General features: G+C 42.5%; 1 protein-coding gene across 1 annotated transcript in view; it reads left to right on the forward strand.

Moving 5' to 3' along the window:
• The window catches only part of ALDH1A3 (aldehyde dehydrogenase 1 family member A3), a 38,348-nt gene that overhangs the window by 8,449 nt on the left and 15,460 nt on the right, over positions 1-14,439 (forward strand). The window contains exons 2-4 of the mRNA XM_083184282.1: positions 8,836-8,940; positions 11,235-11,375; positions 12,284-12,413. Coding sequence (XP_083040408.1) covers positions 8,836-8,940; positions 11,235-11,375; positions 12,284-12,413 — 376 coding nt within the window. The remainder of the gene's footprint in view (positions 1-8,835; positions 8,941-11,234; positions 11,376-12,283; positions 12,414-14,439) is intronic.

The raw sequence follows: 14,439 nt of genomic DNA on the forward strand, positions 1-14,439 counted from the left end.
AGTTCGGTCCCCTCCCTGGTAGCCTATACTTTCAGATCCATGTCCTGATGGCACTGCAAGGTAAGGGGGGCTGTTTTACAGATCTGCATTGATGCTGCAAATGTGTACGAAGTTGGGGGCAGTTGTGGAGGCTCTAGTGGGCGTCTGTATAAAAATCCCAGAGGCTGCTCAATTACCATATTACTACGCATTCTCTGAGACAGAAATCGCATCTGCAGCATCCTTATGAATCAGACCCATTGTTCAGAGATATGGTGTTATATTGTGGCTGATTTAGTGCATATTTGCCTACTTTTCAAAACTAGTTTCAGGGAGATTATAGTTGGAAATAGAACTTTGCATAGTGCCCCATTCAGGGAGCATGTTGTGCTCCACCCAAAGGGCGCGTCTAGTTCCATATATGGAGAGATTGTGAAAAGAGATTGTGAACGTGGTACCTAGAACGTGGGTGTGCACTGCTACATCTGAGAGGAATCTTGTAAAATGACTTATATCCAACTGTAGATGAGCCTCAAAGCAGTTAGCAAGAGCTACTATACTTGCTAAAGTGCTGGGAAATGGTGCTGATGATTCAATGTAAATGTATCTATCTCTCATTCCTTTTTTCCCAAAAAATGTAACAGTGTAATGTGGGCTAGGTGAAATGAGGGAGATTGCTAGACTAAGACTAGGGAGAGAGGGAGATTACTGTTATTTCAGGGAGTCTCCTGCAGAATGCAGGAGGGTAGGCAACTATGATTTAGGCCAGTATTCAATGCCTCTAATTCGCCATACTTTTCAGCGAATCTGGCAATTCGCCTGGTTTCCGGTGAATTTTCTCACAGAAAAAACAATTCGCCCTATTCAATGGACACAATTCGCTGCAAATGAAGAGCGAATGTCTGTCGATTCGCCGTTTGTGATTCGCCGCGATTCGCTGGTGGTTTTCAATGGGGTTTTTAGTGGAATTTGCTGAGAGTGTATTCAATGCTGAAGTGGAGAACTGCTTTCTCCAGTGATTTTCGCAATGATTCTCCATTTTGCATTTGACATCTTTTTTTGGTGAACTGTTATGTGTACTTGTAAAATAAATGTTATCTTTTCTTTTTTAATGTAAAAAAAAAAATCAGTTTTCATTTTATTTGAAGGGTCTTGCTTTTTTTCCACATTACAAGCACCTCTTTATTTTATTTTGATTTTTTTGCCCCCTCACCGAACTGACAGCCAGCTGAGCAGCGCCGGGGGGGGGAGGGGTAGTTCGGGTAGGAATGCGGGTGCCAGCAGCTGACAATGGAAGGCAATATGCAATCATGACACTGCAGTGAGGGGGCCGTGTAATGCAGGCAGAAGCCTACCTCCTGCAGCCTCAGCAGATGTCCCGCTGGTAAAGGCATGCTGCTACTTTTAGTTCTACCACAGCTGTAGAGAAACAGCCCGCTAACTCTCCCAGGAACCACAGACACCCCGCATCCATTCCACGTTCCCTGTCAGCTCGGGTCCATACTGAGCCTCCTGAGATGAGAGACCCCGGAGGGTCCCCAGAGACATCTCGAAGTCCTGCTGCTGTAATGATGTATCCACTGATATCCTCCCCTCTGTCCTGCCAGCGTGAAACAGCCGCCGCTCTCCCTCCCCTGCCTCTCTCCTTCCCCTGCTTTTCTGCAGTACAGCCCCAGCAGCAGCAGCGAGAGCAGGAGGGGAGAGAGCCGGGACACAGAGCAGCCAGGCAGCCGGGTGGAATGAGATAAAATAATAATAATAATATAGACACATGGGCAGCCGGGGACCTGCACTGACACCGCTGATGGAGGAATGGAGTCTGCCTGGTCCTGTGTGCACAGGTATCGGGAGCCCATGCAGCGGAGCGGGGGTACAATACCACCCCCCGCCAATAGTCCTCTGGCAGCCTGTTCAAAAAGTGCGGACCTCTGTGGAGGGGAAAGGGGGGCGCCTGGAGGAAGATGCCGCTCAGCAGCCTGGGACACCCCCCGACACGCCGCCCGCTCTGCTCCCCGATCCCAGAAGGGCAACAAGCGGGACACTGACCTGCCTCTGCCTCAGCAGCTATCAGTAGGGAGAGACGGCTCCAGCAGCAGCAGCAGTAGCAGACCTCCGGCAGCCCCAGCGCGATGATAGCAGATGTCAGCGCCAGGGCTGCTGGAGCCGGAGGTCTGCTACTGATGCTGCTGCTGGACCCGTACTCAGGCTCCCGGCGGCATTAGTGCGATACCTGCTGGGACTCCGCTCCATACAGTGGCAGTGTAGCCACAGAAGCAGGGGAGATCAATTCGTCATGGGGGTCAATTTTCGCCGTCAGGGGCTGAGAGCCCCTGACGCGTTGAATACAGGGGACGGGCGGCTGCCGGCGAATCTCCCAGCAGGGAGAATCCAAGGCGAAAGGGCAGCGAATCCTACACAGGATTCGCTGCCGCCCACGACCCCCGGCCATTGAATACTGGCCTTAGTGTTAAATACAAGTGTTTATTTGGTGAATCTTTCAAACCAAGCCCCCCTGCAAAGGGAGTGCAAATATAATATACTGTGTGTGTGTATGTATATATATATACTGTATATATATATATATATATATATATATATATATATATATATATATGCAACATGAAAGCAGCGGCACTCAAGAGACTTGTTCAGCAGTGAATAAATCCGTTTAAACGGATTTATTCACTGCTGAACAAGTCTCTTGAGTGCCGCTGCTTTCATGTTGCATATGTGAACTCTTCCAATGGTTACGGAAGGCACCAGAGCCATACAAGCTGTTTGAGCAACCGAGTGCCGGGATCTCGCAGGATATATATATATATATATATATATATATAGCGTGGAGGGAGCGGACCGGCACTCAATCCCAGCCGTGTGGTCTGCTCCGGTGCCTTCCAATACAGAGTGGGTAGCTTGAAGGAACAGCAGCGGCACTCGGAGACTTGTGAAAAAACAACTTTATCAAAACATCAAGCAGGTACAAACAAAGACCCTTTGTCTTTGTTTGCACCTGCTTGATGTTTTGATAAAGTTGTTTTTTCACAAGTCTCCGAGTGCCGCCGCTGTTCCTTCAAGCTATATATATATATATATATAAAAATCTCGGAGGAGAGGGGGTATCAGGCACAAAAGGAAAAGGACAGAAGGGGCGTTATGCGAAGTAGTGGTCTTTAATTTGTCCAATTATGCTCCCACTGAAATAGAAATGCAGGTACTTAACAAGGGATTTTCCTTTGTGGAGACCTTTCGACAGGCCCCGTTTGATTTAGAGGTCGAGCTTTATAAATTTAACAGACAATTAAGATTAAAAGATTTTTTCTTAAAACATCCACAGACCCCGCCCCCCCTGAAAGCCCAATCCCAAACACCATTTAAAGCCAAGAGCTCCTTCGATCCTCCCTCTACTAGTGCCTCAATTGACACCTTTACTCGCTTAATCCGTCAGGATATCATGCCCTTCATGAAAAATAGCAAGAAAAAATATTCTAATTTAAGTAATGAAGAGAGCAGAGCTGTAGAATCCCTGCGAGACAATGATGGGATTATCATACGCCCCGCTGACAAAGGCGGGGGTGTGGTAATCCTCAATCGTGAGGATTATATTAGTGAGATAATGAGGCAATTTAGTGACACAGAATGTTATGAATTACTGCCCACGGATCCCACAGAACAGTTTAAGAGAGAAATTGATAGCACTATAAAAATGGGTGTTGAACAGGGTTGGATAGATGAATCCACAGAGAAATTTTTATATCAGGATTTCCCAAAAATACCCCTGATATACATTTTACCCAAAGTGCATAAGACCTTGGACTCCCCCCCAGGGAGACCAATTATATCATCATTAGGCTCTCTGGGACAACCATTGTCACAATATGTCGATTATCTGTTACAACCAGTAGTCAGAAATAGTCCATATTTTGTTAAGGATACTACTGATTTTTTGAATAAAATTGACTTACTTGGGAAGCCACCAAAAGATTGTGTTCTCGTGACACTAGACGTCACGAGTTTATACACCAACATTATGCATGAAGAGGGCTTACAAGCCATTCGTAGCATTGTCAGTGTCTGTCCACACTATGAGGGCCCGCCCATAGAATATTTTATACTATTGATAGAGGCAATTTTGAAGAAAAACTACTTCTTGTTTAACAACATGTTTTTCTGCCAACGTAAAGGGACGGCGATGGGGTCGAATATGGCCCCGTCGTACGCAAATATCTTTATGTATGACTATGAGGTATCTAAAATATTGGCCAACAATAGATTTTATGATTATATATCGATGTATTTACGATACATCGATGATATTTTTATGGTGTGGACGGGCTCTCTGACTCTGCTACATGAATTTGTTGATTATTTGAACGTACTGCCTGGGTCTATTAGATTCACTTTGAACTCTAGTCTTAGTAGAATTGATTACCTAGATGTGACGGTACATGTAAGAGAGAACTGTTTTGCCACTACGCTCTTTAAAAAACCAACAGACAGAAACACTCTCCTGCTGGCGGGGAGTTTCCATCCGCAACCTCTCAAAAATGGGTTGCCCTTCTCTCAGCTAATTAGAGCTGTACGTAATACCTCAGATCCGAGTAAACTTGAGGAGACAATAGACAAAATGTGCCAGGACTTTAAATCCAGGGGTTATATGAGTAAGGATCTGGCAGATGCCAAGAAACGTGCCATGAACCTGAAAAGACAGGATCTTCTGTCACCCAGCACAAAGAAAAGTACAGACTCTAAAATTGTGTTTTCCAGCACATACTCTATTGCTTCAAAAGAAATTCGCAAAGCAATCACAAAACATTGGCATATCATCCAAACAGACCCAGTTCTGGGGGCCAGTTGTAGCTCCATGCCGCTATTTTGCTACAAAAGGAGTCGAAACCTTAAACAGAGGATGCTATACACAGATGTGAGTCCTAGAATAGGACCTAAACAAAATTGGCTGAGCAAGTCTGTGGGATCCTTTCGATGCACAGGATGTGCGAATTGCAAGTTTATTAAGGTAACAGACAGCTTTGTACACCCTAGAACAGGCAAAACATATAAGTTGAAAACAAGGATGAACTGTGAGAAACGTTTTGTAGTTTACATGATTATGTGCCCTTGCAAGCAAATATATGTTGGAAAAACAATACGCATGCTTAAAGAAAGAATTTCCATGCACCGGAGTTCCATCAAGAAAGCAGGGATAAAGATGGAGCCTGGTACTCCACCAGTGGCCAAGCACTTTATACAATGTGGACATTGCATTAGTGACTTTACGTTTATGCCACTGGAGCACGTAACACCTATGAGGAAAGGTGGAGACCGACATGGTAAATTGTTACAGAGAGAGTGTTTCTGGATATATGAGCTGGACTGCATGAGTCCAAATGGACTTAATGAGGAGTTCTCGTTTGTACCGTTCCTATAGAGTAGGGGAATTTTCAAATGATAACGTTATTTAATAGTGTAGCTGTTGACCCATGGCAAAGTACGACCTTTTTCATTCATTTTTTCATTTTTTCATATTTTTGCATAATGATTTCATGTTTTTTGTGTGATTTTTTCTATATATATGTATTGTATTGCATATTTCTTTATCTTTTTGATCTTGTGCCCCACATGCTGCGGTGTATATAGTGATTAATTTAGGAGACTTGGTAGCGCCTTTTCAAAGGGGAACGGATCTGTTAAGAATCCGTAACTAACATATGTTTGTATATGCGCGTTACCATAGTAACGGAAGTGACGTTTTCACTCCTGCACCTGGGAACCCTTGTGCACTCCCCGCTATAGTGTATGGATGGACGGGGACCAGCGGCGGACGTCATTGACAGGCGCACGCGCCGGCGTCTGACGTCAGTCCGGGAAGCCGGAAACTATGCACTCGCGGGAAAGTTGACGAGCGGACCAGGTGTATGCACAGGTGAGTAATCACATTTTTCTCCTTTTAAGTAACACAGTTTTGGACATTTGAGTCAGATCATTTTCCCTTTGAGAAAGGTGCACAAGGCACCGAAACGGTCCGTCAGGGGACCTTCAGCTGACTGCGGCCACAGCTTGGACATACAGTAAGATTGTTTTGCCTGAAGGGTGTTGGACATTCATGGTCCTAATTTTCTGTCATATGTTACCTCACTGTGATGCCGGACATGTCTTTGAAAATCTGATGATGCTCATAAAAGTTTGAAGCAAAAGCTTTTCCGTCTTGTGCTGGTTCTTCCTCTAATAGGAATTCATTTTTCTGCTTCTGGAAGGCAAATCTATAACCCCTCATTACCGGGCACGGACACTTTTTGGAATCCAGCAGCGTTGTGCGTACTAATATTATGTATATATATATATATATATATATATCGCGAATAGAGGGTACTGTTATTTGCGCTTCCAACCGCTGGGTCTTAGATCCTTAATATAGTCTATGGAATAGTTCTCTTTTATGTTTGGATAAAATCTTCTTCCATGCATTTAGAACCCCGTGTGACGGGTGGCTGCTTGTTTCTCCTTTTGAAACGTTTGTTGTATCGTCTCGAGAATGTTTACTAGGGAAAGGGGTGAGAAACAGCACTCTCTAGTGTAATATTTTAGTGTTGACACACTTAAAAAAAAATTATACTGTGCATACCGTGTACAAGTGAATAACGTGCTCATCAAATGATCTTTACGCCTTCGCTTTCTGTGACTACCAGGATCCTACCCAGATAGTGTAGTTAGGACTCCTCATGGATGGCAATCAGGGGCATATGCCCAATGGTGTGTTCAAATAAAGAAGGAAAAAACTTCCATTAAAATGAATGGTGTTTATTTAAAGTGCATAAATAGTGAAAAAAAGGGTTTTAAGATAAAAAGCTTACATGAATGATAAAGTGCTGGAGTAGATAACAGGTGGCTCTCAACGCGTTTCGTCACTTAGGCCATATGCAAATGGCTGGACTTCATCAGGAGAGATGGTTACAATAATATTAGGGATGCGTATTTATAGTGTAGTCACTTAAGTGTACAAGCCTTGTATGGCATTTCCGGGATCGTATTTTTTAAGTGTGTCAACACTAAAATATTACACTAGAAAGCGCTGTTTCTCACCCCTTTCCCTAATATATATATATATATATATATATATATATATATATATATATATATATAGCTTACAGGTGAATGTGGCCGGCACTCCGCTGGTGATCAAGGGATACTTGCCCCGGTGCCCTCCAAGGTATAAAGATACCGAGATACAAACGTGAGCTGGTAGGGCGGCACTCGAAGGTCTTGGTATGGAAAAAATGAGAGTCCAAACTGTGGGTTAAGACTTTTATCAAGAACAGGATAGCAGTATGCTATCCTGTTCTTAATTAAAGTCTTAACCGACTGAAACGTCGATAAGGAACCCACAGTTTGGACTCTCATTTTTTCTATACCAAGACCTTCGAGTGCCGCCCTACCAGCTAAGGATGGGGGGTTAGGGTCTCTCGGAAGGATAGGGTCTCTCGGAAGTGGTATCTCACATCAAATTTATGATGCGAACATCTGTATGAAATACATATTTTATATACTTTTTATTGTATGAAATAAAAACTTTTTACTGCTTTATATGTGTGCATATATACAGTTTTGGTGAAACTGCCATCAGCGCACCTCTACACTTTCTCTCTCTCTCTCTCTCTCTCTCTCTCTCTCTCTCTCTCTCTCTCTCTATATATATATATATATATATATATATATATATATATATATATATATATATGGCTGCGGTGGAAATACTGCACCCGGTGCCCCCGTTAGACTGGGGTATGTAGCATGTGGAGGAGAACGTGGCGCTCGTGGTGAAACAAACGCAATGACACTTAAAGGTCTATCAACGTTTCATTCAAATTAAGAATGTCATCAAGATATATCCTGATGACATTCTTAATTTGAATGAAACGTTGATAGACCTTTAAGTGTCATTGCGTTTGTTTCACCGTGAGTGCCACGTTCTCCTCCACATGCTATATTGCTATATATGATCCAGACAGCTTAACCCCTACCAGCCCTTCCTGCAGGTAGGCAGGTAAGTACTGCTGTAACCAAGTGAATGATGTCTATGGCTCCGTGTTTTTAATATGCAAAACTAAAAAGTGAATGGTGGTGTGCTGGTTCTTGTGTCCTTACCATGTCAGTGGATGATATTTCCTAATATATAATGTGTTTATGCTCCAGCACCCGCAATGATTGAAAGGAAAAGTGTGCATTTTTTTCCATATGGACTGTGTGTGTATATATATATATATATATATATATATATATATATATATATATATATATAAAATTTTATTTTTTTTGGGGGGGGGGGGGGGGGTATAGGTCAAGTACTGCATGGCTTTGAATCCTGCACACAAAAAACGGTCAGCTATTGTATATTATTATTTTTTATTTTACAGTTGAGCCATTCCACTCTCACTTCTTTAAACATTTAACATTTGTTTCCCAGAACTGGAGCACATTTTTGCACCAAGTAACTATGAATTTGCTCTTAACTCCAAATTAGAAATAGTATTGTGACCCTATTATTAGTTACTAGTGCATAATCCGTGCCACCCAGCTCTCCAAATGTTGGTGAGGCAATCACCATTAGCAGAATGCAAAAGGGACAGAGTTTAAACTGAAAGTGGGAGATTTGGAACAGGGGGGTGAGATTTGAGCAGGTTGGGGTGGGTGTGCTTAAATCAGGGAGGGGCTTATTTTATACCATTTCACATGTCTAAATATTGGGAGGTATGATAATCCATAAAAAGTGAGGTTAGAAATATTAATGAATATAGTTAATTATGACACAATGACATGGTCAACATTATCTGACAATATACATAATCTTGTCTATTCTTTTAGATATTCATTAACAATGACTGGCACCAATCAGTGAGTGGGAGAACCTTCCCCGTGTACAACCCAGCTAACGGCAAGAAGATCTGTGATGTGCAGGAGGCAGATAAGGTGAGGGAAGGCTTGATTGGTTACAGTGTTAAAATATCTTAGCAACCATTCAAGCGATGACAGAAATTTCCAGAACATTTCAGCAGATTGTTTGCATCATTCTGCATTTGGGTACAGGTGTTGGTCTCAAATGTTCTGTAAGGAGTTCTCTTGATAATTTACATTCTACCTGGAGTTCTTGCTGTTATTATTGTCCAATCACACCACAGAGTAGAATACATTGATACCAGTGTATCACCAGCTTTTGGTGCCCTGTGTCAGAAAGAGCATTGGTGCATGGCCCTTCCCCCCTGGCATCTCTGGAGTCAACTGGTCTCTTAAACTGGGTACACACTAGGCAATATACAGCGTTATAGACACACTAGAACGGATGATGTATTGCAAGCCCATCAGTTGGTGTATTCCCCCCAATATGTCTTTGAATTATGTTGTTCACAGACATATCACATTGGCTGTGTGGCATAACCGATGGCCGATATATTTTTAGATATTTCAGTGCATCTGGCTAGGTGTACTGGCTGATCACCCATACACTTATTACTGGGGGGCTGATATCACAGCTGGTTGGCAAATTCAAATGCCCCTTAAGTTTGACTTCCTAATTGACACGTTGAACAGGCAAAAGGAAAGTCTGTATAGTCAGGGCAGGATGCTCATAAACAAAAATGCAGTAAAAACCCTGTTATTTGGGTTTTTACCGCATTTTATATGCTCTAATGCCTGTCCTGATACCCTATTGAAGCCTATGGGCTTCTTACCGCAGTAGTGTTTGAGGGATCTGTCCCTGATCCCACCCAGCATGCCCTGCGGCCAGGCCGTCGCTCTGCGGATCAGAGTAAACAGGCCACTAACTGAATAGCTACAAAGTTTAAGCTCCTGAGCTGCAGCCATGATGTTGATCCTGCAACTAACTATATTCTCCTCTCAGTATAATTTCCACAAAGAGTTCATCTTTCAGAACTAATTCCTCTTCTTTCACACTCTACCACGCTTATAGTACTGATGTAGTCATTCAAGCACATACTGTATGCATTTCTGAATGGCTTCTGTATTGTAGCTTCTATAATACCTTACACATAGGCCCTTATTCTGGTTCACTCGCAAAGGCAAATTCCTTCTCAAATGGACAAAACCATGTGCACTGCATGTGGGGCAAATGTAACTTGTGCAGAGAGAGTTGATCAGTATGTAAAGGGGAAAAGTGGGTTTTGTGTTGTAGTAAATTAAATGTTATTAATTATTATTATTATAATTTTTTTTATAAGGCGCCACAAGTGTTTCGCAGTGCCGTACAAAGGAACAATACAGGGCAACGAAACTTAGCATAACATTAAATAAATAACAAAAATAGAGTACAAAAAAAGAGCGCCACAGTACTATACACATTACAGCTTAAATATAAGTAGTGAGGACTCAATCAACATACAACTAGAGGCTTGAGGCCAATGATGGAGATGAGTATGCGGACGAAGATGGTCACTGAGTGTTTGAGTATGGGAGAGCTGTGAGTAAAATGTGAAGAGAAGAGGGCTTTGACAATAGGAGGGAAGAGGGCCCTGCTCGTAGGAGCTTACAATCTAGTACTCAGTGGAGTTTACAATCTAGTAAATAATCTAGTTATTAATAAATTAATTAATATTAAATACACTTGAATGTGGGAGATGTGAGGGCATTTAAGGTGGGGAGGCCTAACCCATATTTTGGGAACAGATAAGCATTGTAGGGAAATGTGGGGAGGTCTTATGAGCATTTAAGGGACACACAATGAAGTCTTTATACTATGTGGGGTAATCAGTTAGGCAATATAGGGGCATGTTAGAATGTCTGAGGGGAGCTTAAAAGGCATCGGAGGAGGTATAATGGCATCAGTGTGTATGAAGAATGCAAAGTGCCTTATATTTTGGATTTCCATTCGTCTCAGTTGTCCCCAGACAAAACTCTTATTACCCACCTGGAATCTTGAACAAAGTTATTTTCCCCATAATTTATAGTATAGAGTAGTTTTGAGCTAAGTCGGTGTGTATCCTGGTCCTGAATGTAAAACATCGGTGAGCTCTATATATTGGGGCAATTCAGGAAGCGGAAGGCGGAGGTAAGTTGTCCTTACTGTGAAAGCCTCCACTTCTGGTGTGCAACTAATTTATTCCATTAAAGTACTGTACACATTGTTTCTTTAAACTATGGAGTTAATTTTGTACAGTTTTATGGATAATTGACCTCCACTTTCTGCTTTATCCACTTACATTCAGTCTCTTAGTGTTACAGATTACTAATTGCTCTTCGGTCTTCAACAGGCAGATGTGGACAAAGCGGTGGAGGCGGCAAGAGCTGCATTCCAGAGGGGATCCCCATGGAGGAGGCTGGATGCCAGTGGCAGAGGAAAGCTGCTTCACAAGCTGGGCGACCTTCTGGAGCGAGACAGACGTGTCCTGGCTGTAAGACCATACATGAAATATCTACATTAATTATTCTGAATTCATTAGATTGGGATACAAATTAAGGGGTCATTCACTGCAAGTGAGCAAGTCCTGAAACACCGCCCGCAACCCTGGCCAAACGTCCGCCCCCCTCACCGCCGAAACCCCTTGGTAACATGCAAGTAAGAAAGCAAAGGGGAGAGAAATCATCTCTCCTTTGGAAATAAAAGTCAATCTGAACTGACTTTTATTTCCTTCAGTGTCTGGCGAAGAGGGGGTGGGCGCTGACGCTCACTCGCCGAAACCATCCCTCCCACCACCCCCACCATAGGAACAGGTCCAAATTCAGGCCTGTCTGATCAGGCCTGTCCTTTACTTAGTGTAAGTTTAAAAAAAAAAAAAGATTTATTTAAATTTACATGGAATTCATTCATACTGTAAATCCCATGGAGACCAGTTATGCCAACATACAAGTACACTTTCTGTTAATTCAGCCAAATATAACTTTACAATTGCCTTTTTTTCTGATTTAGTTCTGTATTGCGTGCTGCTTACCTTTTGCCTACTTTCCCAGAATTCCATTTCCTCTCGAGAATGCTTTTGTTGGAATGAGGAGTTATTTATTTTATGAACTTACCTCAGATCAGGGGAGATGTTTTAAACCTTCTAAAGAGGACAAGTGGAGATGTTTACCCATAACAACCAATTGGATTCAACCTACTATTTTATGGAATGTATTTTGATACATGACAACTAGAATCTGATTGGTTTATATGGGCAACACCTCCACTTGCCCATTTTAGAAGGTTTCATAAATAACGGTGTGTTCATTTCAAATATGAATGGTACATGTCTTGCTTCTGTAGAGAAAAGTCTTTCACAGCATTTCCGGTGCACCTCCTCACTGCACCAACGTTATTTTGCAGACTCTGGAAACAATGGACACTGGGAAACCATTTTTGCATGCCTATCTGGTAGACCTGGAGGGCTGTATTCGGACTCTACGTTATTTTGCTGGATGGGCTGACAAAATACAGGGAAAGACAATCCCTGTGGGTAAGTTAATATATATTGGTTATGGCTTTGCATTTTGCCCAATGTTCACACTAAGCTGAGAGATCTTTAACATTTTAATTATTAAGAAAATTTCCTACATGCAGAGTTGTCCTAAACAGCAGAATGTCAGTGCTGTAATATCAGGTATATACAATTATTGATTTATTATAATTCTTATTAGCAACGATCAGAGAGCAAATTGAGAGGACGCGGGATCTCTGATCATTCGGGTACACATTTTTGTAAAATGGCAAACGCCCTTTATTGTAAATATACACACACTGGGCCTGTACTAAGCTAGCGCTAAGAATACAGGGCAAGTCTTTTTAATCAGGTGTCTACAAGTTAATAAACCCCAAAATAAAGAAATGGGGGATAATAGTGAAGTACAGGAGGTTTAATTCACAAACAGTTTACAACATGTTGAAACATAACAAAATAACATAGAATAAAATGCACATCCAAAAAAGATTACAATAAATATCACATCCACACAGCCGTGATGTATGGCGAACAAGCAGCAAATTACCTACTGCCACGTGAACAGTGGAAACAACAATTCAGGAAGCGTGGGGTTCAGTGGTAACAGCCCAGGTAGTAGTCACTGGTCCCAGCTCATATGTTCACCGCAAATTTTGGATCAGTCGTTACTAGCACCGCAATGCCTAGCCAGTGTGCCTGCACTGCAGTCCAACTACAGTACATTCTCTGCACATATTCATACTGTATATACTGTACGCTGTGTATTCACAACACAAGCAGGTCAGTCAGGGTGTCAGAGAGTCTAATGAGGAGTGGCGACAAGGTGTCTGGGTTCCTGCACACAATGGGGTGTATGTGATCAGATTACCTGCAGCTCCAGCGGAAATATATTTACTACATTTTCAAATATACCCTTCCTAGTCACATCAGATTATACAGTCTGGGGGGTTTAGACTACAATGGGCTTATTATTTAACTATATGAAATAACATTCTGGCCCAGATTAATTTCTTTGAACAATTACACACACATTGAATACAGTGTAATCAAATAAACTACTTATTACAAATATAAAGGATAAAATGGAACTATAAAATATATTAATAATACAATACAACATTTCCCAGCATACAGTATGGCTCATGACATCAATTAGTGGAGTCAATGAGTAGGACCAAGGCTATGAAAGTAACATTGGGGCAGATATAGAAAGCCTGGTTAAAGGGGATGCAGTTAAAATCCCGGCGGTCGGGATCCCAGCATTCAGAATCCCGACGCCGGAATCCCGACACATTCTCCCTCCGTGGGTGTCCACGACTCCCCTGGAGGGAGAATAAATTAGTGTGCCGAGCGTAGCGAGGCACCGGGCCCGCTGCGTGGCGAGCGCAGCGAGCCCGCAAGGGGGGGCGATCCACGTCCCCCCCTTGTCGGGATTTTGGCTGTCGGGATTCCGGCATCAGGATTCTGAACGCCGGGATCCCGACCGCCGGGATTCAATACTGAATCCGGTTAAAGTGCTCATGTGAAAGGTGATAATGCACCAGCCATTCAGCAGTATTAAAAAATGACAGTTATGAGCTGATTGGCTGGTGCGTTAACACCTCCCGCTTTATCACCACTTTATCACTTTACCATGCTTCATACATCTGCCCGTGTGTCTTATAACACTACGTGACACATTGTTATCATTTTACATTCAATAAAATGATAGCTTAAATCTTATTGGTTGTTACGGCCAACATTTATCCTATTCAGAAGGTCTGATATATCTGCCCACATACTGTATGCCTTAACCCTTATTTAGGGCCTGATTCTGGTTCACTCACAAAAGCAAATTCTCTTTCTAATAGACAAAACCATGTGCACTGCTGGTGGGGAAGATGTAGCATGTGCAACAGGCCTCCTTACACCTATCCAACTTGTCTGAGGGACAAGTTGGACCTGATTGACTTGAGATTTATCCTATGTGCAGGAGGATCAATCTCTTGGTTAGACCCAATGCACACAGGAATGTGCATTGGGTCCTACAGCATCAGGCACATTT

This window comes from Crinia signifera, chromosome 4, assembly GCF_055691185.1.
Source record: "Crinia signifera chromosome 4, ASM5569118v1, whole genome shotgun sequence".
NCBI classification, from domain to species: Eukaryota; Metazoa; Chordata; class Amphibia; order Anura; family Myobatrachidae; genus Crinia; species Crinia signifera.